Raw genomic sequence first — 27,190 nt, forward strand, 5'->3', positions numbered from 1 at the left:
ATAGATCTCATTTTATAACCTGAAACACATAAAAGCACTGCAAATATGTCATAACAGGTTATAACGTCCAGTAATTTAATGACAAATGACTTCTCATATTTTATTGCCGTAAGATGTGTTGCACCTGCAATTCTGCAGCGCTTTTAAGAGGGGTTGTTAATTGCGAACTTCCACTCCCCTCCACTATTCCATTACCAAACCCCGACAACATTAAAACTCATTTGCACTGTTAGACATGTAAATAACGCTCAGTTTTTATTAACTCTTCTTGACACCATTTTTTTCCAATTATCCCACTGTACTTTTTCAAGATAATTGCATTTTAGTGGATCACGATTCATACAGCTGCGTGTAAAGTGCTTGCAGGCACGCACGCACACACACACACACACACACGCACACACACACGCAACACACACACACACACACACGTACACACACAACTAAGCAAAAGCCTCTAGGGCCACATTCATGCACTCTCAAAGCCATATTTTGCCAGGGTATGAAGTAATGTTCGAAAATTCAAAACACATTCCTCCATAAGTGCTTTAAAGTGCAATTGCTCCATTGGAGATGACATATGAAACAGTTAAAATAACATTATAACTTTTTTTTAGGTCTATGAATATTACAGACTTTCTTGTACTTAAATGTGGAAGAGCTGGACTGTGGTCTTCTAAGCGGCTGTGAAGTAACAGGTGCTGCCCACTGTCTCTTCTGATGGATATTATAGCTGCTCTCTGGCGGGGATTCTCAGAGGAAGTGTAATCCAACTGTAATCTCTGTCTAATTCGGGGAGGATTTGGTTCTTCAGATGAACAAGTGGAAACCTTTGCAAGTGCATGAAAGATGAGCTCATTGAAAATGGCATGAGATGAAAACCATTGGCACCGGTTTGTCTTTGTAATATCCATCCAAAATTTATATTGTATGCTTCCGTTGTGAGGACAAATGCTGTCATAGTGGGAGCACTAACTATGCATTTTATGTCCTCCACAGAAAGTTCTTAAATCCTAATGAGCGGGAACATAAATGTTACATGAATTATAAATACACAGTACCTCCCATTGTACTAATAAGACACCCATTTACTGTGACAAATAAAAGCATTGTCTTACAAAAAAAAAAAAAAAAACATTTATTGCTTTATTTGAACTGGAATGTAAAGTTGTGAGTATACTGTCAGAAACTCTTGGTGGAACACAGACGTGCACAAAAGTCCAGTAAATTTACGTATGTGGCTCATTAACAAATGGAAGACATGCTCCTGCTAACTAATACAAATAACCATGACTGCATGATTACAGGATTAGTACATTTTGATATTATAAAGTACAATGAAAATAAAGCGGATCTATTCAGATAAAAGTATTTTTTTTATTTGTTTTGATAACAATTAAATACAAATCATATTAAATAATAAAAATCAAATTTCAACTAAATATTTCAGGAAAAATGCAATAATGAACAAAACTTCAGAAAAAACGGTCATGATGCACTCCAAATAAATATTGTATGTGACGATCTTAAAAGATGAACTCAATATTTGTGTTTTACCTGTTTGTGGCCACAGATGCACCTCAGTGATAGCAGAGAAGAAAATGCAAACACAAAACTAAAAACTTGAACTCAAACTACATTTTGAACTCTTATATACTATGTTTATATACTGTTTAGAATGTTAAAATGTTATTTAATACATTGCCAGTGCAAACAGAGGTTGTTTGACTCTGTCGGTTGTTTTCACAAAAACACAGCAAATCCCATTTTGTAGGAAATACGTACGTACAACACTATACAATTGAGAACAGGTGTCTCGATTGGCTCAAGAGCAATTCTAGTTAAGGTCTTCTTCTGATGACATCACCCCTGTAAACCCCATTGTGCACTTGTCCTAAGTAAGACCTCCAATGTTCCTGATGCTTTGCTCTTTGCTAAGAACATAAATGCTCGACAATGGGTCATTGCTCCCTTGAGGAACTTTAAAGCAGCAGTTCACAGTGCACTGTAATGCATTACAGAAAAGGAACATTCAGATGTGCCTCTGAAGTCATACCAACATTTATGGGAAATTTATGCCTGCAAAATCACACAATACTTCAGACTTCTAATCGATGTCATATGTAAAACACTTGATGATTTTTATCTTCCGCGGACATGCACATGTTCAGTTGTTGACAAAGAGAACAGTGTTGTGTTTTTGTTTTTCTTTTACAGTCTACAGACATTAACACCTTGGCGTGTGTGCAAAATGCATTTATGACAGCTTAATAACAAAGTTTTGTCATCGATCATTAAAATGAGTGTTTTATTGTTCATACCGCATTGTCATCATCATCATTAAAATGCTTTATTGTTCATCTCTCATCATGCCCCTCCTGCTTTTCATCCCCATCATTAACAATGACAAACGTTATTCTGGATTTAAGTTTAAAAAGTGACAAAAATCCCAAAAGGCTTTATGATGGCGATGGTTTGACCCTATAGAAGAGATTATTTTTTATTTCGCTCTCAGATCAAAAATTTAAATTGCATACCTGATGCCTGTTGCTAATATTTTCTTTCTTTCTTTCTTTCTTTCTTTCTTTCTTTAGTTAGTTAGTTAGTTAGTTAGTTAGTTAGTTAGTTAGTTAGTTAGTTAGTTAGTTAGTTAGTTAGTTAGTTAGTTAGTTAGTTAGTTATTGTCAATTTGACCCAAAAACAGATTATAAAAACATTTCTCAATTTCAAAGAGGAAAAATGGTCAGTTTCCTTTACAGATGATGATCAACTTCTTATTAAGCGTCAAATAATCTCATAGAACTCACTATGTATTGCAAAATCATCCGAGAAATGAACGAATGGCCGAATTAAATGCTGAACTTTGTGATGAATGTTAACAGTAACAACTGACTGCTGACTGAACAGGATGCTTTCTGCTGACACGTTTCATCAGTTTGACTCAATCTGAGTATAAGGCTCACCCAGCAGGTTGCTGTCGACACACATCAGGCAGCATATGAAAAACTTGCACAACGAACCCGCAGGGACGCAAGCATACACCTATGTGTATAAACACACACACACACACACACACACACAGGATTACTGTCACCGGGGTTGGTCCATCAAGAGTGGCTGAGCAATCAACATGTGTACATACAAGTGCCAACAGTTTTCTTTCACCTGAGGACAAAAGGAAAGGGGAGGAGATTAAACAGAAGGTACCAAATGTTTCTTTATATGGAACTTCTTTTTGCAGTGCGCATTTCGTTATTTTGGAGAAGATGGATTTACTGTCTCCATAAAATAAAGAATTCCTTACGAGCATCCTTGTTTAACAGGCAGAGAGAAACAAAAGACCTTATGTGATGGAAATCTACAAGCAACTTTTTTTTCCATGAATTTGAATGTGGGAGGTCTCAAACCTTACTTTGAGGTTTAATCCAATTATGAAAATGATCATTTGTGCGTGCACTGGTCTGGAAGAGCCAGCGAGACCTTTGTTCTCAGTAATTCACACTTAATGTTATTTCCCTAAGTGGATAATGCAAGTTGTTTGTAACCCTGCACATGACAGTGACACCCAACCATGATAAATACACATACAGCCTTAAACTCATGTGTGGAAGAAGCGCGAGCAAGTATGCCACCGTACGTTTGCATGTGCATGCATGTGCAAACAATAAGTGTATATTTCTCACTGGAATGTCCACTGTTCTGGCCTGTCCTACCCTGGTATGAGAGGCTCAGTAAATCATTGATGTCCTTCAGATTTTGTCAGTCATCACACAACACTGACTTGCTTTGTGTATTGTCACTCAAGCTCAAAGACTTTTACTAGATTTGTTCTTAACTGTTTGTATCAGATGCTGACTTTCAACAATGCTGACATTGAGCCACCACTGTAAGCAGTTCAGTTTGGCATCCATCATGCATTAACACTGACAACAGGTTTCATGGTCTGAAAACATATTGTGACATATCTTAAGATCCTAATATCTTACATATAGCCTTTCAAGAGCAAAGCTTACCACGATGTCCTGTAGGTGGTGCAAATAGCTACAGTCTTCCATTGTTCAGAAATTTCACAATGCTAACCAAGGAAATGCTAGTTTAATAGTTTCCTTCGCCCAGGTCACACCCCTTTCCAGAAACTATTGACTCATGATTAAAATATTATAAACATAACTCTGTTGGTATCCCATTATATGCCAATTTTCTAACAGTCACAGTTCTCAACCGATTTTGTCCTAATAATGTTTTCATACATAGGTGCACGATCTACCTGTGACACTTCTTTTGCATTGTCCTATGAAAAAAATTTATAGGACAATGCAAAAGCAATTAGTTGCAAAAGCAATTAGCTGACTACACAATTTATACACAGTGACCAAATGTAGCAAAACTAAATTCTCAAAGCTGCACTGAATTAAACAGCAACTCCATAGATTCAATGCGTTATTGCCCATAATAATGTTTGACGTAGTGATTGACATTTCAATCATTGTTAATCTTCACATTAAAACCAAAAGATGACATGTTTGTTGAACTATTGCATTATCAAAGCCATTTTGATAATAAATAAATAAATAAATAAATAAATAAATAAATAAATAAATAAATAAATAAATAAATGTGGACAAAAATAAATACATTGACCAGTTTTGGACACAGTGACAATGTGAAAAAATTACTGCGTTGTCTAAAAGCAAAGAATAAATAAAACAACAATTAGTATTTACTTGGGGTTTTTTTTTTGTGAAACATGACCTCATTAAAAAGGTGGCAAAGAGTCAATGCCAGACTTAGAAGACGACATCAGACAAGTTGACCTTCGACACCAACAACAAACTTCTTCGAATGCTGCTTGAGATGGAAACCTAAGAAAACACTCTCCCCTATGCCTTTCTGTTGTTTTTGGATCACCCTCTTCTGTCCACCATGAAATTATTTGCCCTTGCAAGGCAACTCACAGATGCCTCCTGGACTATTTTGTCTTTAAAGTCTACGTATGTTTGTTTGAGTGTTCATTTCCTTATGTGTCTCAAATCTTCAAGGGTCATCAGCCAGCCTTTCCCCCGCCCCCACCTTCCCTCTCTCTGACATCCCAGAATGGCAAAGCACAAGAGTGAAGTCAGGATTAAAGCAAAGTGTCCTCTCAGATGACTGCTCCATCTGCCCCAGGATCGAGTTATAAGGCGTTGTGATATTGGCTGATTCATTTCAATCAGCAGCAGATCCGATTCAAATAGGCCCCTCGCCAGCAAAGAAAATCCCTTCAGAGGCCCTGGTACCATTTCACCAATGGGGGAAGAAGAAAAAAAAATACTTGTGACATTTTCCTTTCACTTTATTTTTATTCTGGTGAGCAAAAACATTGGATGTTCATTCGATCCATCATTCCAAAACCTGGAGTGATTATAGTCTTCTTCTTTTTTTAATTAATCTCTTTCCCCTCCAGTTTAATCGCCAGTCAGGAAGCACCAAGACCCCATTAATCAAGAAAATTGGATCACTCCCACCCACTCTGCAGGAAAGAAAAACATCATCAGGGCTTTAATGCATTTTGTCAATGCATTAACAGTGGTTCGATTGTGTTCATACTTTGATCCTTAAATGACTGAGGTTTTCCCCTTGGGCATGTTCATGTTGTGCCTCATTAATAAACTGGTCATGCAGGAAATACTAAAACATGTCTTTCTTTAATTGATGTCTGTCTGGTAATTACCGTTTTCTTTGCCCTAAAATAGTTTTGTGAGTGTTTTTCATTCAGAACACAGAGTTGAAACTCATGTCAAGTTCAAGCTACACATCGCTACTCATTATTATCTTTATTAATGCCATAGTGTGTATTTTTAAAGAAGACCTGAAGACAAAGTCGATATAAAATGGATGTATTCCAATTAATAAAACAGCACTAGAATTTAATTCATTGTATGATCACTACCCATATTCGTTTATGTGAGTCACAGTAAGCCCTCAATGCGGTATCCCAGGTGACACTCATACGCCTACAAAAGAAACAGAATCACGTTTTTTAATTCACAAGTTGATATGTCACCCCAATTAGAAATGCATAATAAAATTTTGAAGACATTTAATTTAGTGGTATATAATTTTAAATGGGGCGGCTCGGTGGCGCACTGGGTAGCACGTCCGCCTCACAGTTAGGAGGGTGCGGGTTCGATCCCACCTCCGGCCCTCCCTGTGCGGAGTTTGCATGTTCTCCCCGAGCCCGCGTGGGTTTTCTCCGGGCACTCCGGTTTCCTCCCACATCCCAAAAACATGCTTGGTAGGCCGATTGATCACTCCAAATTGTCCCTAGGTGTGAGTGCGTGTGCGAATGGTTGTTTGTCTCTGTGTGCCCTGCGATTGGCTGGCAACCGGTTCAGGGTGTCCCCCGCCTACTGCCCGATGACGGCTGGGATAGGCTCCAGCATGCCCGCGACCCCCGTGGGGACTAAGCGGTTCAGAAAATGGATGGATGGATAATTTTAAATGGAACTAATAGTATTGTCTATTATGCATGTAGGCTCTAACATATACTGTGTTTGTGATTATTTAATATCCATCCATCCATTTTCTGTACCGCTTAGTCCCCACGGGGGTCGCGGGTGTGCTGGAGCCTATCCCAGCCGTCATCGGGCAGTAGGCGGGGGACACCCTGAACCGGTTGCCAGCCAATCGCAGGGCACACAGATACAAACAACCATTCGCACTCGCATTCACACCTAGGGACAACTTGGAGTGCTCAATCGGCCTACCAAGCATGTTTTTGGGATGTGGGAGGAAACCGGAGTGCCCGGAGAAAACCCACGCGGGCCCGGGGAGAACATGCAAACTCCACACAGGGAGGGCCGGAGGTGGAATCGAACACGCACCCTCCTAACTGTGAGGCGGACGTGCTACCCAGTGGGCCACCGAGCCGCCTATATATTATATTATATATTATACTATATATTATATTATTTACTATAACATGTTAAATACTAAGTCCTGGCTTATTAATAGTAGACTGATTTAAACAGGCTAAATCGGTGAAATTTTATGAGTTTTCTTCCACCATTTCCACATAAATAAATCTTCAAAACGATAACATTTAGTGTTCCATTTGTCTGGCGTGAAGCGACGCGCAAATCTAGCCAAATTGTTGGTATTTGTTCCACAAACCTATGCAAGCAGGTGCAGTGTGGTGTAATTAAAAAAAAAAAAAAAAAGATGTTTACACCGTTGTGGGTGTGAACATAGCCGACTTGTGGCGCCACCAATTAGCAACTCCCAATTCCTTTAAATGCTACACATGAGTGGCACGGGGATTTTCATTGACATGGCTTAAGAACAGACTAATTTGCTTGAGCCGTGCGGCTGGTTGAGGCATGCAAAGTACGTTTACAACATGGAACTGTAAACAGACCTCCACGGGTGGATGATAAATTGGCCAGGGAGATTAGAGATCCGTGAAGTGGGCACTTGCAGACTGCCTTCTACCTTGATCATTTCTGTCCGTGTGAACGCTTGCATGAATGAAAACCACAAGGGACAATTTTTAAGCAATAAATCTGTAAACAGGTGGTTACATCCAGAAGGTGCTTGTACTGTTCTGAGACAAGTTTGAGTCATTGCCGGAATATTTGACTGGAATCAACGATGGATAAACAGTGAGTCAGTTACTCGCATTCAGTCTGAAGCACAGCACTTTCAAAAGTAGATACTAAATAACAACAAATTAACCAAAATTCATCTTAAATTACTTTAATATGCATACATGATACATTTATTATTTTACAGGTGAGAGGAATTTACAGTCTCTTGAGAAATGCTCGCTCTTCGGCAAGGATTGTTATGCTTTTTATTTGATTAATAGCTTTTTTATTTTTAAAACAAAAGGAGCTACTTGTGCAATGTGTGTTGACAAAAAGACATGAGAACAGCCATGCGATACATGAGACCACTTCCTTGATCCAGCTTTACTATATGAATTGTCACTTGCTTGCTAAGTTCTAGCTAACTTACTTTTACACTTGAAAAATTAAATTGCACAAATGCGCCACTTGTCATAAGAATTTCCATCATTTCCTATGGTGCTCAACCTGACTGTATGGACTTAAATTGACCACATCTTATCTACCTACATGTCACATTGCTAATGCATTAATTGTTAATAAAAACACAATAATTTCTCTATTTCCTTACCAGTTTTGTGAAAGTGTGAAGCAGTTTAATGAGAAGGCATTCAGTTAGGACTAGGTAAAACAGCCTTAATAGCAGGGTTGTTACACAGAGTGATATACAGTATGTTGTCAAAGAATGAATGTCTTTCACTCGCCCCTTCCATTTGCCAGCTGTTGATACTGTGACAGAATGTCTTTCTGTCAGTTAACACGTACGCATACACACATTCTGAAGCGTAAATATGCCATTATATGTCTCGTCCATCTGCCTTGCCCTGTATTTCATCGGCTTTAAGTGCTTATGAAATTATCTATATTCCAGCCATGGCTCAGAGCCTTTTCCTTTTGCTTCACCAGCTTGCAATGTTGTTTGCGCGCGCGCAGTGCTCGGGGCAAATAGAGCTCATCATGTCAGGGCCCAGAACAGCCATCCCACCTTCTCATCCTTGTTACGTCCCCTCCTCATTCACAGCCAAACACACACAGACACGCACGCGTCCACATGCACACACACTAAGAGCTCATGAATGTGAGCTTGTGAGTGACTACATGAATGCGTTTCAACCTGTGCACACAGCCTCTAGTGCATGGCACAGAGCCAGCTGAGTGCAGATAACATCTTGAAAGAAACATTACAGTATTGCATACTCATTTCAAATTGCTCAAATGTTTATAGCAACCAGCGTCACAACAGGTAGAGAAGGGGATGAACCTTTGGCAGGCCTTGCAGGTCTCATTTGTGCATGGAAGCGAGCATTTTGATGGCCTATGACAGCAAGTTAAGAGTGACTGACTCACTCAAGCGCGTCTTCAAGTAAAAAGACGGTTTTGTTTGCAGCAGAAGAAAAAAAAAAAAGAGTGGAAGGGCAAGACAGAAAGATGTGAGGGAATGTAAACATTTATATATGCGGTATTAGTTTAACATATTTCTATCAGTAAATATTTGTTGGGAAATTTGTCAGTTTTTTGTAAACATGTTTAATGCATATAGATTATATTATATTTGTATTGCATTTGTTCTGTTTTGCTGCAGAATTCATGGTGTCTATTTTCATTTAAAAGGTTGAGAGAAAATACTCCAGGCATGGTGTTTCTTTTTTTTGAAAATATTTCTGACTAAAATACACATATAAGCAGTATTCTGTGGCAGTGAGCATATATTTTAACATTGCTTCAAAGTGGACACTGTAAATCCAATAACAATTATTATCATCAGTATATATTTATTATTATTTCTGCAGTATCCTCTGACTCTAAACATACATAATGAACATTCTGCATGGTTATTTTTAATTGCCCCTATTAGAATACCACAAGCATGGGCAATCTTAATAATTCTGCAAAACAATGATGGTTGCATCAGATGTGACTTGCATAGTTTACAGTTATTATGAATGGAATTCATATGTAACAAGTGGTAACTGAATAACTCAGCATTGACTCATCCTGTCTTGAACTGGATTGGTCATTAACAGTTGCTTCATTTAGTACATCTTGGAAAAGACATGTTTTTTTTATGATAGTGTTGCAGAAGAATATATATTTTCTTCTTTTACTTTTTTTTCATTCATAAAAATATGGCTCGCAAAGTAAGCACAGCTTCCTGACCCCTGACTGCACCCTGACAGGAGGCAAACACAAAAAATACAGTATTTAAATTGCAGACCCTTCACAGCATCCTTGACATGTTCTGCTGTCAGTGCAGTTGACACAGGAGAACTAACTAAACAAGTTGAGAAAATAAAAGCACATCTGAGTGTGCCAATCACCAAATAAGACATTTTTTTTTTCACAGTGGAAATATTTGAAGTAGGAAAAAATGGCACGACTGAGATCATTACCTGCCCGCTGGCTCAAGCCATCACACTTTAAGTGACGTTAAGCCTTTGCACACACACACACACACGCACACACGCACACACGCACACACACACGCACACTCAAAAGATGCAAGTGATGGCAACAAGGGAAGTCCTTTCTGTCAGCACAGGAAATCATCTTAGCGCAGAGTTTGTGTCAAAAATGTGACTGCAATATGATTTTCCATCCACCAAAGTCAAGAGTTTACAAAGGAAAAACATGCACACGCACACAAATCACAAATGTTTCCTTGGTTCACTTGATTTAGTTCATTTGAACACGACCTATGAAACAAGCTTTCAACAAATACGCAATTGCTCAGTCATTCGGCCACTTGCTTGATCCCACATTACACAGCTGGCATTATGCACTCCGACCCGAGCCCTCTCCCACCAAACCCACTTGTCACTTTGACATGTCTACCGCTTGCTTTGAAAAATCCATTCCTGGTGTGCATTATATAGCCAAGCCCATCAAATATTTAAAATCATAATTAAAAAGACCAAATTGTGTATCTCAGTGCTACATGAAGACACAAAAAAGTTATGTTAAATTTCCTCAATTTTATTTCGTCAAGTGATTGCATGTAATATAATCATCTGTATCTAAATACATTTTTAAGGTGACTATATCTACTTAAAATTTTAATTTCAGATCATAAAATTTTGACAAAATAAAACCGAGTAAATTCAACACACCATTTTTCAGTGAAGATTAACACTAAAATTATCAAATGGTCTATTTTGTGTGAACACTGTGAATTTCTGACCTTTGAGAGTCAAAGAGAGTTCAGCAATGATCTCGTACAATGTGTTGTCAGCAAAAGGCTTACAGCAGATTTAAGCATTGACCATAAAGTTTTACATTCAAAGTGATGAATGAGGTCCCACATGAAAATGTCAGACACAGCAGGAAAAGACAAACAGCTGGCCCCCTTTGCAGTATTTTGTATTGACGTCGACCACCGCTACTGTACTGTGTGTGACTATAGAGTCGGATCATATTCGTAGCAAGCTACTGATGGTAGCCTCCACTCTGATGGCTCAACATGACATTTTTACATCCCATGCATTAAGGACCAATCAGATCAAACAAGCACTTTTTGAGTTGAAGTATAAAATACATGAAATAACATCAGTATGTTGAATTTCCTAGCGCAAGATAAAACCTGTATTCAAATACAATTTTAAATAGAGAAGTAATCTACCTTTAAAATGTATCTGGATCTAGATGATCTTATTTCGTGCAACGACTTAACAAAATTAAAATAATGAAATTCAGCACCATTTTACTCAGTATAGTAAAAAAAAAGAAGTGTAAATTGTATAGAAGGTAAAACAAAATGACTCTTTTCATGACAGATGAGTTAACTGTGATATTTCTTTTGCATGTATGTCACCAGCATAAAATTGACAGGTTTATTACCACCATCTCTTCAAAAGGTGGGTACTATACATCGCTGAACCAGCAATCATTGACTTCCCTCGCAAACCCCGCAGCAAAAACAAACAAAGACACAGTCATTCTTATGTTCTGTATATACTTATACACCTACTGATTGGTTTACAAGCAGGAGGGCCGGGAGGTGGGAGCAGTGTCATCTTTATCAGACACAGAGGCGGGCAGTTCCACTATGAGCTTTTAAATACATTAAGCAGAACATCCCCGCTGTACATCAGCGGGGACACACTGAAAAGTAATTTAATCACAACTGGAATGTGTTTTATAGACCTAAATATTATACTGGTCGCCATGAGTCAATCAGAGGACAAGCATTTGCATTGACTTTTTTTTTTTTTTGGAATGCAGAAGAAAAGCTACCGAGCGCAGGGAGAATATGCAAACCCCAGGAAGACGGGAGCCAAGATTCAAAATCAAAAATCAGAACTGAAGCTTTGACGTGCTATCCACTTAACCAGCATGCTGCTTCATATTCATATTACTACATTGTCTCACTTGCTGCTTGTTTGTTCCTTAACTTTAGATGAAAGCTAAAGATTTCAGTGCAGGTCTAGATGAAGGTGCAGCTTGATGAGCGCTACAAAAAGTGAATAAAATAAAAAACCTCACTATTTGGTGTGGCACTCTGGTTGTATTATAGTCGAGTCATTAACAGACAAAATCCAGCAGCAGAACTGTGCCACTGTGTGTGGCCGCTGGCTTTCATTTTAAAAATTTTTACTGCCACCTCCAAGACCAGAGTGGAACACAATATATGTGGCCAGCTAGCGCAAATTTCACGAAAGCCACCTCATTGCAATCCCACAGTCTTTTAAGAGTTCTTCCATCAAAACTTTATCAAAGCTTTTGTTGAATGTGTTATTGCTTCTCTGATGACACTGTCACTTCCCTCAAGGGACTGAGTCATTCTGCTCCAGCTTTTTTATACGTGTGATTGATTCATATAATGCAGAGTCTGTTCTCGTGTCAGCTTGTCAAAAAGCAATAGTTCATGTCATGGCCCTCGGCATCCAATAGTGATATACTTACAAGGCACAGTCTTGTGTCTGCTTGAGGCACAGCTGGTTGGCAATTAAGGCAATAATCCCAATGAGACATGTTAACAATGACACTTCCTGCGTCGCTATAAGTGGAACATGCTTGACATATTTGAATTTAAAGGAAATGCAATAATTTCAGAGCCTCGGTCACAGTTGCACAAAGTAAATGCTTGCTTGTTTGTACAATATTTCATCAGTGATTTTTTTTTTTAATGTTTGACTTAGCTTTAGAGAAGCTCAATCGAGATCTATCTGTAAAACTATCTTCAGACTTCTTGTTGAACTGAAGCTCCATCTATTCTGCTATTTAAATAGCTTGTGTCAGATTGTAATGGTGCTTTAATACCTGAATAGCCTTCGTTTATTCTGCTAAATCGAGAGTGATGGTAGGTCAGCATAGATCTTGAATCTAAAAAACAAAAAGTCAAACCATTTAGAAAATCTTTGACACACCTTCCAAATGACATATGAGACAACTTCAGTTTTGCTGCAGGGTCAAGACCCGAATGATGAAAGAGTGGTTGAGCTACTTAATCTTTTTAAGAGTCAAGAAGAATGAGTCATGTCTCTTTAAAATACCTCAAACTGTGAGTGCTGAAATGATAAAAAAATGAATAACAAAGCTTGCTTAACAATAATTAAAAATTATTGAAAAAATATTGCTAGATAGCCAAAATATTGATACTGCCAGACATCGCAATATTATTTCCCGCTATAGCCCAAAACTTCATTCAGTTTTAACCAAGGCAAAAAGGTGAGATGTCACTCATCAAGGGCTTGGAAACCAGAAGTTCAAAAGAAATGGAAAATAGTTGAAAGACATGCTACTCTGAATCGTGACTCGCAATGCAAAGTGAAGCCCTCTGAAATGAAATCCAGGGGCTTGGTATCATAATATCCGCCCATCCCTTTTCTTAAGCACCTGTCCTAATTAGATGAGCATGGTTGAGCCTGAGGCCTATCACATCTGATTTTGGGAGAAAGGCAGGGTACACCAAGGACTGACAAGACTGATCACCAGCCAATTGCAATGTGTGAACAAACACACTCCCATTCACACAATTTGGACTATTTTCACATTTATGTTTTTGGAATGTGGGAGGAAGCCAGAGTACCTAAAGAAAAAGCACACCAAGAACATACAAGTCTTAATGAGCAGAAGATATTTAGCGTACTCAAACCTTTGTTTCAAACCACTGCAGTGCAAGTGGCATGTAACATGAGTGAAACTGAAAAGCAATATGATACAAAAAGTAATTTTGGGGTCACATTTCTTTCCGTCAGCTATAGACAGCTGGAATGTAAAAGAGGAGAGTATAATTGCTGTATTGCTGTAACAACCGGCAGTACAAAATGATCTCTATTTAACCCAAAGGACAAGTGCAATATAATTTGAGTAGATTTATCACCTCATTCACCCCATCAAAACAGTTATAGCCACAAATGATTCCAAACTGGTGAGGAGAGAATGCTCAACACGTAACAGCCAACATCACCACTCACAAGTCCTGTACATGCATAACATGAGACGAGGCAGTGCCCATGCCTGATGACTGCTACATTGTCAAAAAGAAAGACAATGGGCCATTTTGTGCACGCCATAGAAACTACCCACCTGTATTTACGTAGTTAAGCCCTGCTGTTGCTTCCAGTGTCAACATTTAGAAACAACTTCCTATGTCAAGAACAAGCGTGCTACGCCCACTTAGTGTGTCAAATCAGGACTAATTGCCTGAACTAAGTTGACAGGTGAAGGTGCGCGATGGATGTCTTAGTGGGTGGGTCGGTATTGGGGAGGGTCGAGGCCCTGGCTTGACACCACTCCACTCCGGTGACCTGCGGGTGAACTTGGACCAGTGACAAAATAAGAGGTTCTCCAATTAGGCCGCCAGTGTGACACTGCAGGGCTCTTTCAGGAAGTTGTTCTTACCTCCCTGTACAACAATTAGCCAGGAGGGCCTCCTGCAGAGACCTGCAAAGTGCACAACCTTGAAACCTTGCCAGCGCAGACCTTTGCCATTTAAGGAAATGTGAGACGGAAATGTTTGCAGTTGTCGCCTGCATTTGTCACAGATCTTGGTAGAGAAAGTATTTAGAAAACATGCTTGCAAAGAGAATGCTCCATCACTCTTTGACAAAATCAAGGTAACATCAATTTATTGCATTACTGTCTTGAAATGAACATTTTGCAGCAACCTTTGAGTCAGCTTGGCTACAAGGTGAAATAAACAAGTTGTTTTTTAATTTGCTTTCTTGTCTGTCCTTACGTGTTTGTGAAACAGAATCAGTCATGGCCTGGTTCCAAATGAAAGAATACAAAAAACATGAACACATGAGATACCCAAATGCAGTTCTTGTCTGTTCACTTAAACCCAAGAGGCTTTGGTCGGTGCCTTGTGGAGACGTGGCTGGGAAAATATCCCAAGAATCATTTCGCGCTGCTGGCTAATATGGCAGCATGAGAAGACTCAAGTTTTTGTTACCCCCACCACCACCTTGAGTGTGATTTCATTAGGTGCTCAAAGGATTTACGGTGAAATGTTGAATCATACTTCCGATTTGTGTAAGTGCCTCCATTGTTGAAATGCACAGGTATAGGACGCACGTTGAGAGTGTTTACACAAGGCGTTAAAGTGCAGCACACATCACTCAGTACTAACCCTCATTGTTTGTTTTAGAAATCATCCATGTCCGGTGTTTCGCACTAAAATTACACTTAGCATTCTTTACTTTGCATGGGGTCAGAGTGAAGCCCAGAGGTGCACTACAGGCCTTTCTGTCTGTTGTACCAAAGATGATGAAAATTAAAAACACAGTACTTTAATGCTTTGTTCACTTGAAGGATTCATCATCAAAAGTTTTGTTGATGCGCTCTGACATTTAATCTACTTATACTGTACAAAGTAGATTTTTTTGGGATTGTCATAGAAAAAAAATGTAATTGTAAACCCTTTGCTGTGGCACATTAATTTGATGATATCATCAAGTGTGCCATTATCAGAGGAGATTATAATAGCTGAAATTGTAGTCAAATATGAATCCTTTAGGCCTTGAATATTTTTTTTTTCAATGAGTCAAAGGGTCATTTAATCAAAGTCACTCAAACAACATGCAGTAATACAAAACAAAATGAAATATGTTTTATGCAAAAGAAAAAAAGGTGTTATTTTTAGTTTAACGTAAATTAAAATAAAGAATTGAATAAAACAAAATATGATCCCCAATATGAATCCAAAATAAATAGAGGGTGGTAAAATTATTTTTAAATTGAAATACAAACACAAGAAATCACAATTTAAAAAAAAGAAATTAAAGAAAGCAATTTCACATTTCCAGTCATGCCAGTGTGTGTGCATGTGTGTGAGAAATTGCCTTAGTGACACAACTCATCATTCAGTCAAACTTTCCGTGAGCGTTGAGTGATCTTGTGACTGATCCAGTCATATTACAATTGAGATGAACAGACTGGAAAAGCCCAAACAGTATCAGGCCTTAAACCCAAAATGTTGTGGTATAATGTTTACATACTACATGACTTGCATTTTTACTGTAATGGTTTTGATTGTTTTTAGTTTAGTCATGTTTGTCCCAAGTTCAATTTTATGCGGTCTGTTTTGGTTTTTGCATCCTCCTGTTCTTGTCAGCCCAGTATCTTACGCAGGTTTTCCTTGTTTCGTCAGTTTGTTTGTATTTAGCTCCCTGGTTTCATTCAGTCTATGTTGTCTCATTGCTCTTGCTTATGTTAGAAGACTTGCCATGTTCCCATTTGTGATTCCATTGCCAGTTTTGGTTTGCTAATTTGTGTCAAGGTTTTTGGATTTGTATTAATTTTGTCTTTATCCGCATGGCTTGTTTACCCCAGCTATTTTTGCTTGCGGAAATAAATACCCCATATCTTGCTTTCCTGCACTTGGGTCCACATTTTCACCATAATAACCTCAACAACAGCGTAAAACACAGTCATAAAGCATTCAGCCAAACAAAAATTTGATACAAACAATTAATCCCTGGTGTTGCTTTAATAGTATTCATGAGGTTTAAATGTAAAAACAGAACTCAATCTATGAAAACTCAAAGCAGCCACAATAATATTATAGAAACTTTCATTGGTTTCCAATACATGTATTTAAATCTATAAACACACAAACCTGAAAGAAGGAAAAATGAGCTCAGCAAATCAGCATTATTTACATCAGAAAAATACTGCATTTTTCATATGAAACAATTCAAAAGACGTGTTGGATTCATGATCAAGCTACAAAAAGGCTTGCAAGGCAGCAAAAACATTTGAAGCATAGTCAGTTGCAGACAGTTCAAGATAGCAAAAGCCTGCAGGCTGAAAACGTCTGACACTTTAAATGTTGCAATGAATCTTTGGCAAAGAGGCTGTGATTTATTTCTTTGGAGAATCTCTGACAGCTTAAAAGTTCCTAATGGCTTTTGAGGCAGAAAGAGGAGCCGTCGTGACACCGCAAGAGAGGCAAAAGATCCCGGGCGGCTGCAACACTAGACATAGAAACTATTTTAATAATCCAAATTTCAAACAGCAGTTAAAAATACTGTTGTATATATAGATATAAAAAGGACCATATATCTTATAATTTACACATTTCTACAGTATTTGCAGGCATAATGTTTAACAAATATGTACTGTAAATCTTCCAAGAAGAACTCAAATGACGCGTTTGAAAGAAACTAAAATATATTTGCTTCCCTCTGAAAACAACAAGGCACTGGAGCATTTCAGATTTTTTTTTTTTTTTTTTTGCTGAGAAATAATGCTACATAGTCTAGTTACAGCACAGTAAGGCAAATCCTAACATTTTGGCACATGTATCGTGAGGCAGCTTGGCGAAATCAATATTGGTGACATAAATTAATTCATTCTGTCATATCACTTGTGACTAGTTAAGGCCTATTTGGGATAGTACCATGAATTACTTTGTACAATTGCAATTGGGAAAACAAAACAGATGTACTTTGACATCAACTTCACCTTCCGAGCCTAAAGGTCAATTTAGACTGGGCAGAAGCTGTCTCAAAGGAGCACAATAAATCAGACAAATGCATAACTCAAGTTGTGCTGCAGTTGCTACATTTTAGGTTAATATTTCAATCTGTTCAGCCGTCGACAGAATTCTTCCACTAAGTACATGAACTGCAAATAGGGATTTACACTCAGCAATAATACATTATATACACTTTTGTTTTTACTCCCACACTCCATCAATTGAAGGATCACCACCGTATTTGAGTTTTAATTTACTGTTTTCATTGTCTTTGTGGTTATATCATTGTGTTATACGTAAAGCGCTTTGTGACAGCAGCAGCTGTTGTGAAATGCGCTGTATGAATAAAGACTAAACGGAATTAGGTCAAATACAAAGGAATAAAATGTGTTGTTTTTTATCATGAAGGGGGGAAAAAGTGTTGTTTATATTTAATGATTTAATGAGTGTATTTTCACTCCCGAACATTTGTGTAGCTCCTCTGACAGCACAACACCTTTGTCTACAGTGACCCTGAGGCATAATTTGTTTGCAGGCTTTGGGGCGGGTATGAGTCTTTGGTTGTGTTCGTGTTGCTTAGCTCTCTGCATGAGTCTCTGAGGGTATTAGGAGAGGCATTGCCCGATCATCACCCTCCGTCGCACTCGCTGCATTCTGACTTTGCGGAGCGTCGTTTGGCACAGAGCTACACACTTCGGGATCCAGCTGAGGCGCCTTTTCTTCCTCGTGAGCCGGCGTGGCATTTCCTTCTGTCTTTCTCAGCTTCTCCTCTTCCTCCTGCTTCATCCGCCGCTCCTCAGCTTCTATTTCCTCAGTAGTGGGAATTGAGTTCTTCTTGGGTCTGCCTTTAGGCTTGGTTGGTGCCTCCTGACCTCCTTTGAGCACCTACAAATACACACATCATCTCTGTGGGCTGTTCTTGTAATGAATGGCCTCAGTCGTCAAAGGCGGTGAATGCTCGAGGTATATAGTCATTAAGAGAAGACATATGACTGCTGGATAGCCTTTTTGCACCCATTTATCTTTGGAGTCAACAATCTCACTTATTGACCCGACCCTTTTTGACAATGTGTTTGCCCACTTTTGTCATTACCATGATCACTCACACATCACGTTCTCCTTCGACCCTGCCCCCCCACAAGTGCGCCTTGATCACCTCAATCTGTCCACTTAACACATTAAAAACAAGGAAGACATAGTGGAATCTCCAAAGTCAAATGCCCAAAAGCTTATACAATTTGGAAAATTAACCAAAATCTATTAAAAATATGCCTTTGAAGTTACGCTATATATATGGCACTAATGTTATTTTTTAAATATTTAATCTACATTATTATTTATCTCTTTAGTAACAATACAACAAAATTATTTGATAAAGTCAGAGTACATTTTGCTTCTTTATATTTTCTATGCCACATGAAGCAAAGGGGAGAATGACAACAACCATTGAATTGTAAATTGAACTGGACTGGGTTGATCTTTTTTTTTTTTTTTTTTTTGGTGCACGCAGAAGTATCCGGATTGTTTCTGTTCAAGTTAACTTACAGCAGTTAAAATGTTGCATTAAAAAAATGAAGCACATGTTTTACAATGCTCACAGTTTTATTTACCGGTACATTATTTCCAATGGCAAAATTAGACAGTAGAAGCAAATGAAAGAATATACACTTACCATCTTCTTCCACTTCATGCGCCTGTTTTGGTACCATGTCTTCACCTGAAGCTGTGTGAGACCAAGAGACTGTGCCAAGTCTAACCTGAGAGAAAAGTAAATGATCACAATTGCTGTCTTAAAACAAATAGAGTAATGCCCTGTTTTGAATGACAGTTAGACTACCTAATGAAGTGAATGCATTGATTTTGTTGACACACTCAGTAGTGCAATTGCTTTGAAACACATTGACTTTGAATCTTGCATCAAAGCTGCCATGTGAGAAACGGCTTACATCTGCAGTGTTTGAAACATCTGCAACCAGATCAGTAATGTGGTAAGTGGCTGCTTGGAGAAATAGTGAATGCATCCACCACATGTGTTTGGTCCATGACTAACAAGGCTACTGGCTGGCGTGTAATCTGATAGCCTTTCATTTAAGAAGGGGAGAAATGCTTATCTGAAAATGAGATTTTTTCTTGTTCTACTCTTCTCAAAGTCTTTTGGAAACAGGAAATCCGACCAATTATGCTTGCGTGTGTGCGGTTATGTGGGAGTGTGTGTGGTACTTTTATACTGTGTCCAAATTGAAAGAAAACAAGAAATAACTGTAAGATGAAACACCTCACTTACTAAAGGCCCTTTGTTTTGCGGAAATAGTTTGAGTGTATTTATTTACTAACTACTTCCTTTGGGGCTGTCACTAACCATTTAGTCTTGGGTGTAACCTAATATAATTATTGCTGTTGCCATGATGCTAATGACGACGACGGCAAAAAGACTGCATAAAATCATTATTGCTCAAAGACAAAATCGTGTCTGTTTCAAGACTAAGTAGATGTTCAAACAAAAGAGACATTGTGTCATACCGATTCAGCACTGAGTAAAACAGTGTCGATGATAGTAAGATTGAAACCATTTTAAATTGTGAGATTTCATCATCATAGCTCTGACCATTCATGTAATGTTTCACTGCATGCATATCGCAAATATATAAGAAGAATCAACTTCACTTCTAAGTTTTGCTTTTTTTTGTGGGTATGATGAAGAGCAAAATAACGACGATGATGGATGCGGATCTTTGTACAATATGGCTACGTCTGCTTGCATGGAAACAGAACAAGAAAGCTTAAATATACTTTTTTTGTTGTAATGTTTTAGTATACTGTATTGGACCTTTCATGGGCTTATTAAGATGTGCTTTTTTAATCTTCCTATCAGTGCTGGAATGCAATATTATTGTCAAGACAAAATTGTGGCTCAGCCATGCGTACACAAACGGGGCTTTTGCTCACTGAGTTATTTTGCCGTTGGCAATGTGCTCTAAGATGAGCCATGGTGACTTTTCCAACACCTCTGGCCAAGTTAAAATGAGATATTTAATATTACATTTTGGGATTTCTTCCCAATTATGATTAGACACACTTTAATAGAGCTACACGTCAAAATCAATGTTCAAGCATGGATGTACGCAGGAAGATAAAGGTGTTTTCATTACCTATCTATCCATCCAACAATTAAATGGTAAAATATTTTCCAACTTTACATCAAAACCTAAATATTGTCCGTCAGACAGCGTGGAGTTACGGGTAAAAAAAAGGCATGATTTACGTTATTTTGTTGTATAAAGTTACGTGTCTATTATATACACCTGCAGGTGTTTGAAAGATCTGTAGTAATTCACTTTAACATTTGTTTGCGTTGGCCACCGTCCCCGTTTTCATGAATGCGGCCGTGTTTCTTTCCCCCCCCTCCCCTTCTTCTTCTTTATTTTACCATTTAAGAGCTCCGGGGTGAAAACATTACTCTTGTCTGAACTAGAATGCTGAGGTAATTCTCTGGCTCAGCCAAAATTCACATTACGCGAGACATTCCCCACGGGACAAATAAAAAATTACGACATTAGCTTAACCACGGCTTGATAATTACGTTTGCGGCTTTGTGAAGATGTGTGCATGTGTATGTGTTGTACTTTGGAAATGTACTCTATGCCAGGTATTCTGATTATCAAAATACTTGAGTGATGCTTGTATGCCCATGAAAATGCTCCTGCATCAGGTTGAGTATAATGTTTTTGTTTGCTTTTGTTTTGTAAGAGCTGTGTCTGTTGTAGTATGTTGATGATTACTGGTAAAAGCATTCGCTACACCTGTACATGCGTCATGCCTTTGCATAACTACAAATGCTCAGTTTGGATTGGCACCATGAGCAAAGTGTATAACGTAGCTTTATTTCTGGAAAGTAAGCAAACTGAACTCATGGTGCAGTGGTACACTTGCCTGACTTCGTTGAAGGTGGCTTGTAAATGGAAACGGCCATGCTGGGCTCCACAAAAGTGTTAAGTTTAAAATTGACACCGGGTAAACAAGTAGGAGGCTTTGATTGTATTCAGGAGGAAAGAGTGTCACACACTGAGTGTGTTCGCTTCCTGCCAAGGTACAATAAATGACCATTGCATGTAAATCTAACTGAAATATTCATTTGAAAGAAAACATCATCTAGGTGTAAAAAAAAAAAAAAATCTTAATCTAAGCACAAGTTATCTTTTTGGTGGGACATCTATGTAAGTGAGAGAGTGAAAGAGAGTGAAGTCTCTTATTATTATTTACTAAACCAACCTGTCAGGTGTGGACAAGTACTTCTGCTTCTGGAACTTCTTCTCCAGGCCCATCAGCTGCAGTTCAGTGAAGATGGTGCGGCTGCGACGGGGCTTTTTCAGGCGGGGTGTGCTGCGTTCTGTCTCAGAGTCGCTGCTGATACTGAGAGGCGTTTGGCTGGGCGACGGCTCGGAGCCTCGGCCGTGCTGCGGTGACAGCAGGGGAAGGTGGGGTGGCACTCCACTGGGGGATGGTGGCGTGTGTGGCAGGTGGTGGCCAAGGTGGTTTGGAGGCTGCCTTGTGATGACCGAGAGGAGCGGGTAGGCACGCAACGAGGACCCTGAGAAATCATATACACACACACACACACACACACACACACACACACACACACACACACACACACAGACACACACACACACATACACGCACAGTATGTAAGTGACATATACCAACTAATAAAGCAGGGTCACTGTGAGTTTTAAGGAAGCTCTTATTCCTTATCGACCACGCGTAATTGCTCAATTATTAATTGCCCAGCATTTTCTATGAAAAGTGTTTTCCTCTTGACCTCACTCTTGTGAAGGGCACTGACCCCGATGATGCAGTCTTGTGTTTTACACCGCTCCCCTCGACCCTTCACATGAATGATTATTTTGCAGACGATGTTAAATATGACAGAATGATGTACACACCCACACTGAATGAGCTGTAAGAAAAAAAACAAGCTAATCTGATAAACTCATTTTACCCCTCTCTCCTGTGATCGCTCACTCTTCTTTTATACGCAGTCATGCATGTGCATACACAGTCAAACTTGCCCTCTATCAGCACACACAAAGCAGCAAGACGCCAGAATCAATAAAAAGTAACACTTGTCTGGAGCCAGTGGGAGGGAAGGGAAAAGGGCAAGCAAGAGGTTTAACTGAATGAATGTGGCGGTTCAATGAAAGTCAATGTCAAACGGTATCTGCCAGAAACATCTTTACGGCCCGACGAACAGCAGAGTAACAGTCATCCTCCAAGCAAACTGGAACTTTGTGGCTTTGTAATACTGACTGTCCATTACTGCATCGGGTTATTGCTGACAAGATGAAATGTATGTACACACGCACAAACACACCCTCACACACAGAGCACAGCGCAGAAGTTTTTAACACGTCTGCCTAGCAGTCAAGAGGTTATGAGGTCGACAAAGTGAGCTGATATAGGCTCCAGCCCACCCGTGGCCCTTGTGATGACAAGCCCAAGACAAAAATGAATAAACGGATAGCTTATGCACACTCATACACACACATTTGTGGCAGGTGAACACAAATCCCCCACTTATCCACTAATGCACCGGCACCGGCAACGTGACATCGAATCTGCCTTTTTATGTATTAGTGTTCCGCTGACAAATGGGCCACTTAGAGGAAGAATGAGCATGCCTTGTCTAGCAAGGCCTATAAAGATGCTTACATTCTGCATAACCTGCCCTGATGTACGTTACAAGAAACAGAGCGCAAACACGATAATAGAAGTTGTCATGGAGAGCATGCATTCTCCATATATGCACACACTCTACACATATACACGTACACACATACAGACACGGACGCAAGCATATAAACAGAGACAGTACCTGCGGCTGATGATGACATCATGTTAAGGTTCTGAGGTCATACTAATCCTCCAACATGCTGTTACAACAGGCCTAGACAAGATAGGTTTTTTTTTGTATTTGTGTGCACAGCTACTACTTACATTTTATCACAATGTGTTTCTAACTATGAATCATCCCCGTTGGCACTTACGATATCAAGTAATAAACATGAGTCGTATTGCGGCCGAGGCTGTTGAACGACATAAAGGGGGTTTTATTCAGGAGGGGGCGGACAAAGAGAAGACATCTTGTCAGCTTGACGTTTGAGCGGGAGGCACACAATTAAGGCGTAAAAGAAGAGAACGTTAACGTCACTGGTGACTTTCCACTGACAGCATGAGCTCGCATTTGACATGCTGTTGACAAGCGCCACGTCCTGTCAATAGGCTACAAATAAACTGTTTAAGGAACTGCAAAGAGCAGTCGTGCAACGGATACGCTTGATAATCAAGGTCGCTATGTAAGAAATGCTTACGGTAACCATTACGGCTAAGAATAGATCAAGACGTTCATGTTTTTTTTTTTTTTTTTATTATAGATACTATCAACAACATTTCCTGCATTGGACACATACATTCTTGTTAACTTCATGTTCAAGAATTTAGAAGAGAAACATACAAACAAAAAGTCTGTTACACTTGGACCTGAATATTTTCCGGCAGTATGCTTGAACTGCAAGTGTATGCATGTTGGATCGTGTCAAAAAGCATTTCAGCTTTGCGCAACGTAACCAATGCATTTTAAAACACATATCGACAAAGTTTTGGGAGATTTTTACTTTTGTCAAGAAAAAAAAGAGAATAAAATATAGATCTTTTTTTGGTGGTGAGAAAAAGTTAAAAAGAAAAAGTGTAATCAAACCTTGTGCAAAGAAACTGACAGTTATTAATTTTTGAAATAGAATTTTGGTAAGGATAAAATAAATATTCAAGTTATTATTTTTATTCTGTATGTAAAAAATAACTTTAAAAAAAAAATAAAAAATACGTACAGTTTGTTGTTTTTTGGGGAGTGGTTATAAAACAAATTATAAACTGATTAAATTCGTGGGAGAACAGGCTTGTGTGTAAAAGATTTATATTTGATCTGTACACAGTATGCCATCAATACTTATTAGGTTTCTTGTTTGTTTGTTTGGTGCACAGTATTTGCTGAAATATCATTTATTTGGCATTGTTCTGTGCAATATTGTGCTTGAATTCAAATATTTTGTGGAAACTATCCTAATGGACGCTAGAAGTCACGCTCTCTAAAATGCATAAAATTGTGGCATTAAAAAACAAATATGATGATATGCCACAAAACCTTTACTCTACTACAAGTACTTTCCTCATAATGCCTTAATTGAATTGTTCTATACGGTTTCAGAAAAAGTTCCTCTTTGATTGAATTAATGTTTTATTTGAAAAGCCTCAACCTAAGTGAGGAAGCAGACTGTCATTAAACAACTATAAATCACAAAACAATGCGTCTCAGATGAATGAATAGGTCTTGAGTTATTTACTATGGTTGGTTGTGTGGTTCACTGATCAAAGTTATCTTAAATGAAAAGTGCATGTGGGCACGTGTGCATGCACGTGTGTGTGTTTGTGTGTGTGTGTGTGTGTGTGTGTGTGTGTGTGTGTACGTGTATGTGCGAGCGCGTGTGCGTGTGCGTGCGTGCATACTTGCCTGTATGTGTTGACATGGGTGTAATCAAGTCTAACAAGGCAGCATTATGCTTAATAGGAACCTTTATTGTCTGACACAGATTTAGGGTTTAAGATGGGATGAAAACTCTTTTGCTGGCTTGGATTTCACTTTGAGCCTGTACAAAAGCCAGTGCACACATGTGAATGCATGCACAAACAACTTTTCTTGTTTTGATAGGATTTTTCACCATGCTGACAAGTGAAATTGGGCCACAGTGGATATTCAGCTAAAAGCTTATAAAATATTGCATGCTTCCATTATGTTGTTCGTTTTTTATAATGCATCGCCTAATCCATGTAGCATTTATGTTAAAAAGAAGAAACCGCACTGAAGAACTGGCTGGGAAACAGATAAGCAATCCAAAAGCAACAATTGGTTATCAGTTGCAACTGCCGGATTCTTTGACACCTGTGAGCTTTAGTGGCATCTGCTGGCAGTAGGTGGTCACGACACCCATCAAGCCCTCAACTATTCAGTGCAAAACTTTCACTGCTGAGGCCCACATCACTCTGACAGCTTCTATATCAAGCACTAAAGGCAATAGATGTTGAAGAATATAGTGTGTCTCGCACCCCGCAGCTCCAAATAAGTGGGCACTGTGTTCCAGTGCCCCAAAGCAGGTTACTGTATCCATCGGAGCGTGTGGTGCCAGTATTAATGCCCTCCCGCATACGCCATATCATAAGGATGAGGGGATCACCCTTCCTATTTTTGTATCCCCCACCCACCCATCACCACTGTCATCATCAAGTTGCACCAGTTATTATTGCAGACTTTGAGCAATTATCTTTAATGGTTAGTGGAGCAGGCAGTAGACTTTGACTGCATGGAAGCTACAGTATTACAGTATAAGACCCCCGTTCATGAATTGTTCCGTCTATCTATCTATCTATCTATCTATCTATCTATCTATCTATCTATCTATCTATCTATCTATCTATCTATCTATCTATCTATCTATCTATCTATGATCCTTCCTGTTTTTATTGCCCTTCTTTTAAGAAAACATTTGAAATTGTATAATTTTAATTAATGTATATTTGTTAGTCTTAATTAAAACATTAAAAAGTCATTTTAATTTTTGAATTTTAGTGAGGTGCCATAAGCTATTATTACTTAACTTCAAATAACTTTCTCATATCATCAGACGCCCCAAATCAAAAGCGGTGTTCAGATATACAGGCGTGATCTATAACCTATCCAAGTGAGTCTACATGAAAGTTAATTCTGTGGCTTCATTGGAGACCAAAAGTTTTATCAAGTAGAATAAAATAGGGTTTAATTGACGAAATATAATAGAAGCAATAATTATTAGTGGGCACAGCGATGAAACATGTTTAATAGCAGCTGGTTTACAACTTTTATCAGCCAAATATTTGTATTAAACACGTCACCTTCTGTATGAATAAATTTTTGCGAGAGTAACATTAAAATACACTGTGCATTACACTGGCCGATAGAGCGTAATAAAGGTGCGTAAAAGTGGCCGCGCGCTGAACCCACACTTTTTATGAATGAATCAGGTGAGTTAAATGAACATTTTCCTTACCCGTGCAAGAGTGAAGCGGTTTCGGTCGGACGATGAGCGACGGGCACACAGAGTAGAGAGAAAACTTCTCAAAATAATCACAAGCCTCTTTGGAGAGGATCTCGTCGATCATGAAGGTCTTGTAGCGTCGCCTGGCAGCCTTCAGCTGACCGGGGGATGAAAGCCTCACCTCGGCTTGACAGTGCATGCTGGCTCCCTGAGTGAAAAGGGTCGAAATAACTGCAAGAAGACTTTTTAGGCGAGGAGGGGGAGAGGTCACACCACTTCGCTACACTACGACTATCGCTACACTCATTTTGTGTTAATATTCGTTGGCGATGAAGCGGACTGAGATACGCGCTCAACCTCATCCACTTGTATATAACCACCACAGCTCTTTCCCTCTTATTCTCTCTCTCTTTCGCTCACGCTTCCTCGATCTGCACCCGCCCTCCGCTGATGGACTGTCGCGACTGAAACCAATCGCGGACGACGAGCTCCATTCATTTCGATCGTACTTTTTTTTTTTTTTTTTTCATTTGTAGAATTTAATT

The 27,190-nt window shown here is 38.9% G+C and overlaps 1 protein-coding gene and 1 long non-coding RNA gene across 2 annotated transcripts; both read right to left on the reverse strand.

Annotated features, from left to right (window-relative positions):
• Positions 1–4,734: 4,734 nt before the first annotated feature.
• On the reverse strand, positions 4,735–12,925 carry LOC125972636 (uncharacterized). Its single transcript, XR_007482868.2, has 3 exons — positions 12,861–12,925; positions 7,397–7,496; positions 4,735–5,509 (listed from the first exon to the last, which is right to left on the reverse strand). It is a non-coding gene; the product is annotated as an uncharacterized lncRNA (long non-coding RNA).
• Positions 12,926–16,514: 3,589 nt separating this feature from the next.
• Positions 16,515–27,094, reverse strand: barx2 (BARX homeobox 2). The gene is made up of 4 exons (XM_049726448.2): positions 26,658–27,094; positions 21,793–22,111; positions 19,196–19,280; positions 16,515–18,408 (listed from the first exon to the last, which is right to left on the reverse strand). The coding sequence occupies exons 1-4, from the start codon at positions 26,842–26,844 to the stop codon at positions 18,100–18,102; spliced, it is 900 nt and encodes a 299-aa protein (XP_049582405.1). The 5' UTR covers positions 26,845–27,094; the 3' UTR covers positions 16,515–18,099.
• Positions 27,095–27,190: the final 96 nt, after the last annotated feature.

Source organism: Syngnathus scovelli, chromosome 7 (genome assembly GCF_024217435.2).
Source record: "Syngnathus scovelli strain Florida chromosome 7, RoL_Ssco_1.2, whole genome shotgun sequence".
Lineage (NCBI taxonomy): Eukaryota > Metazoa > Chordata > Actinopteri > Syngnathiformes > Syngnathidae > Syngnathus > Syngnathus scovelli.

Coding starts and splice junctions, on each gene's coding strand:
- barx2 (XM_049726448.2), bottom strand. CDS start 26,844: ATGCACTGTCAAGCCGAGGTGAGGCTTTCATCCCCCGGTCAGCTGAAG. Junction 22,112..26,657: donor ACCGCTTCACTCTTGCACGG/GTAAGGAAAATG, acceptor ATGATTTCTCAG/GGTCCTCGTTGCGTGCCTAC. Junction 18,409..19,195: donor GCATGAAGTGGAAGAAGATG/GTAAGTGTATAT, acceptor GTGTATTTGTAG/GTGCTCAAAGGAGGTCAGGA.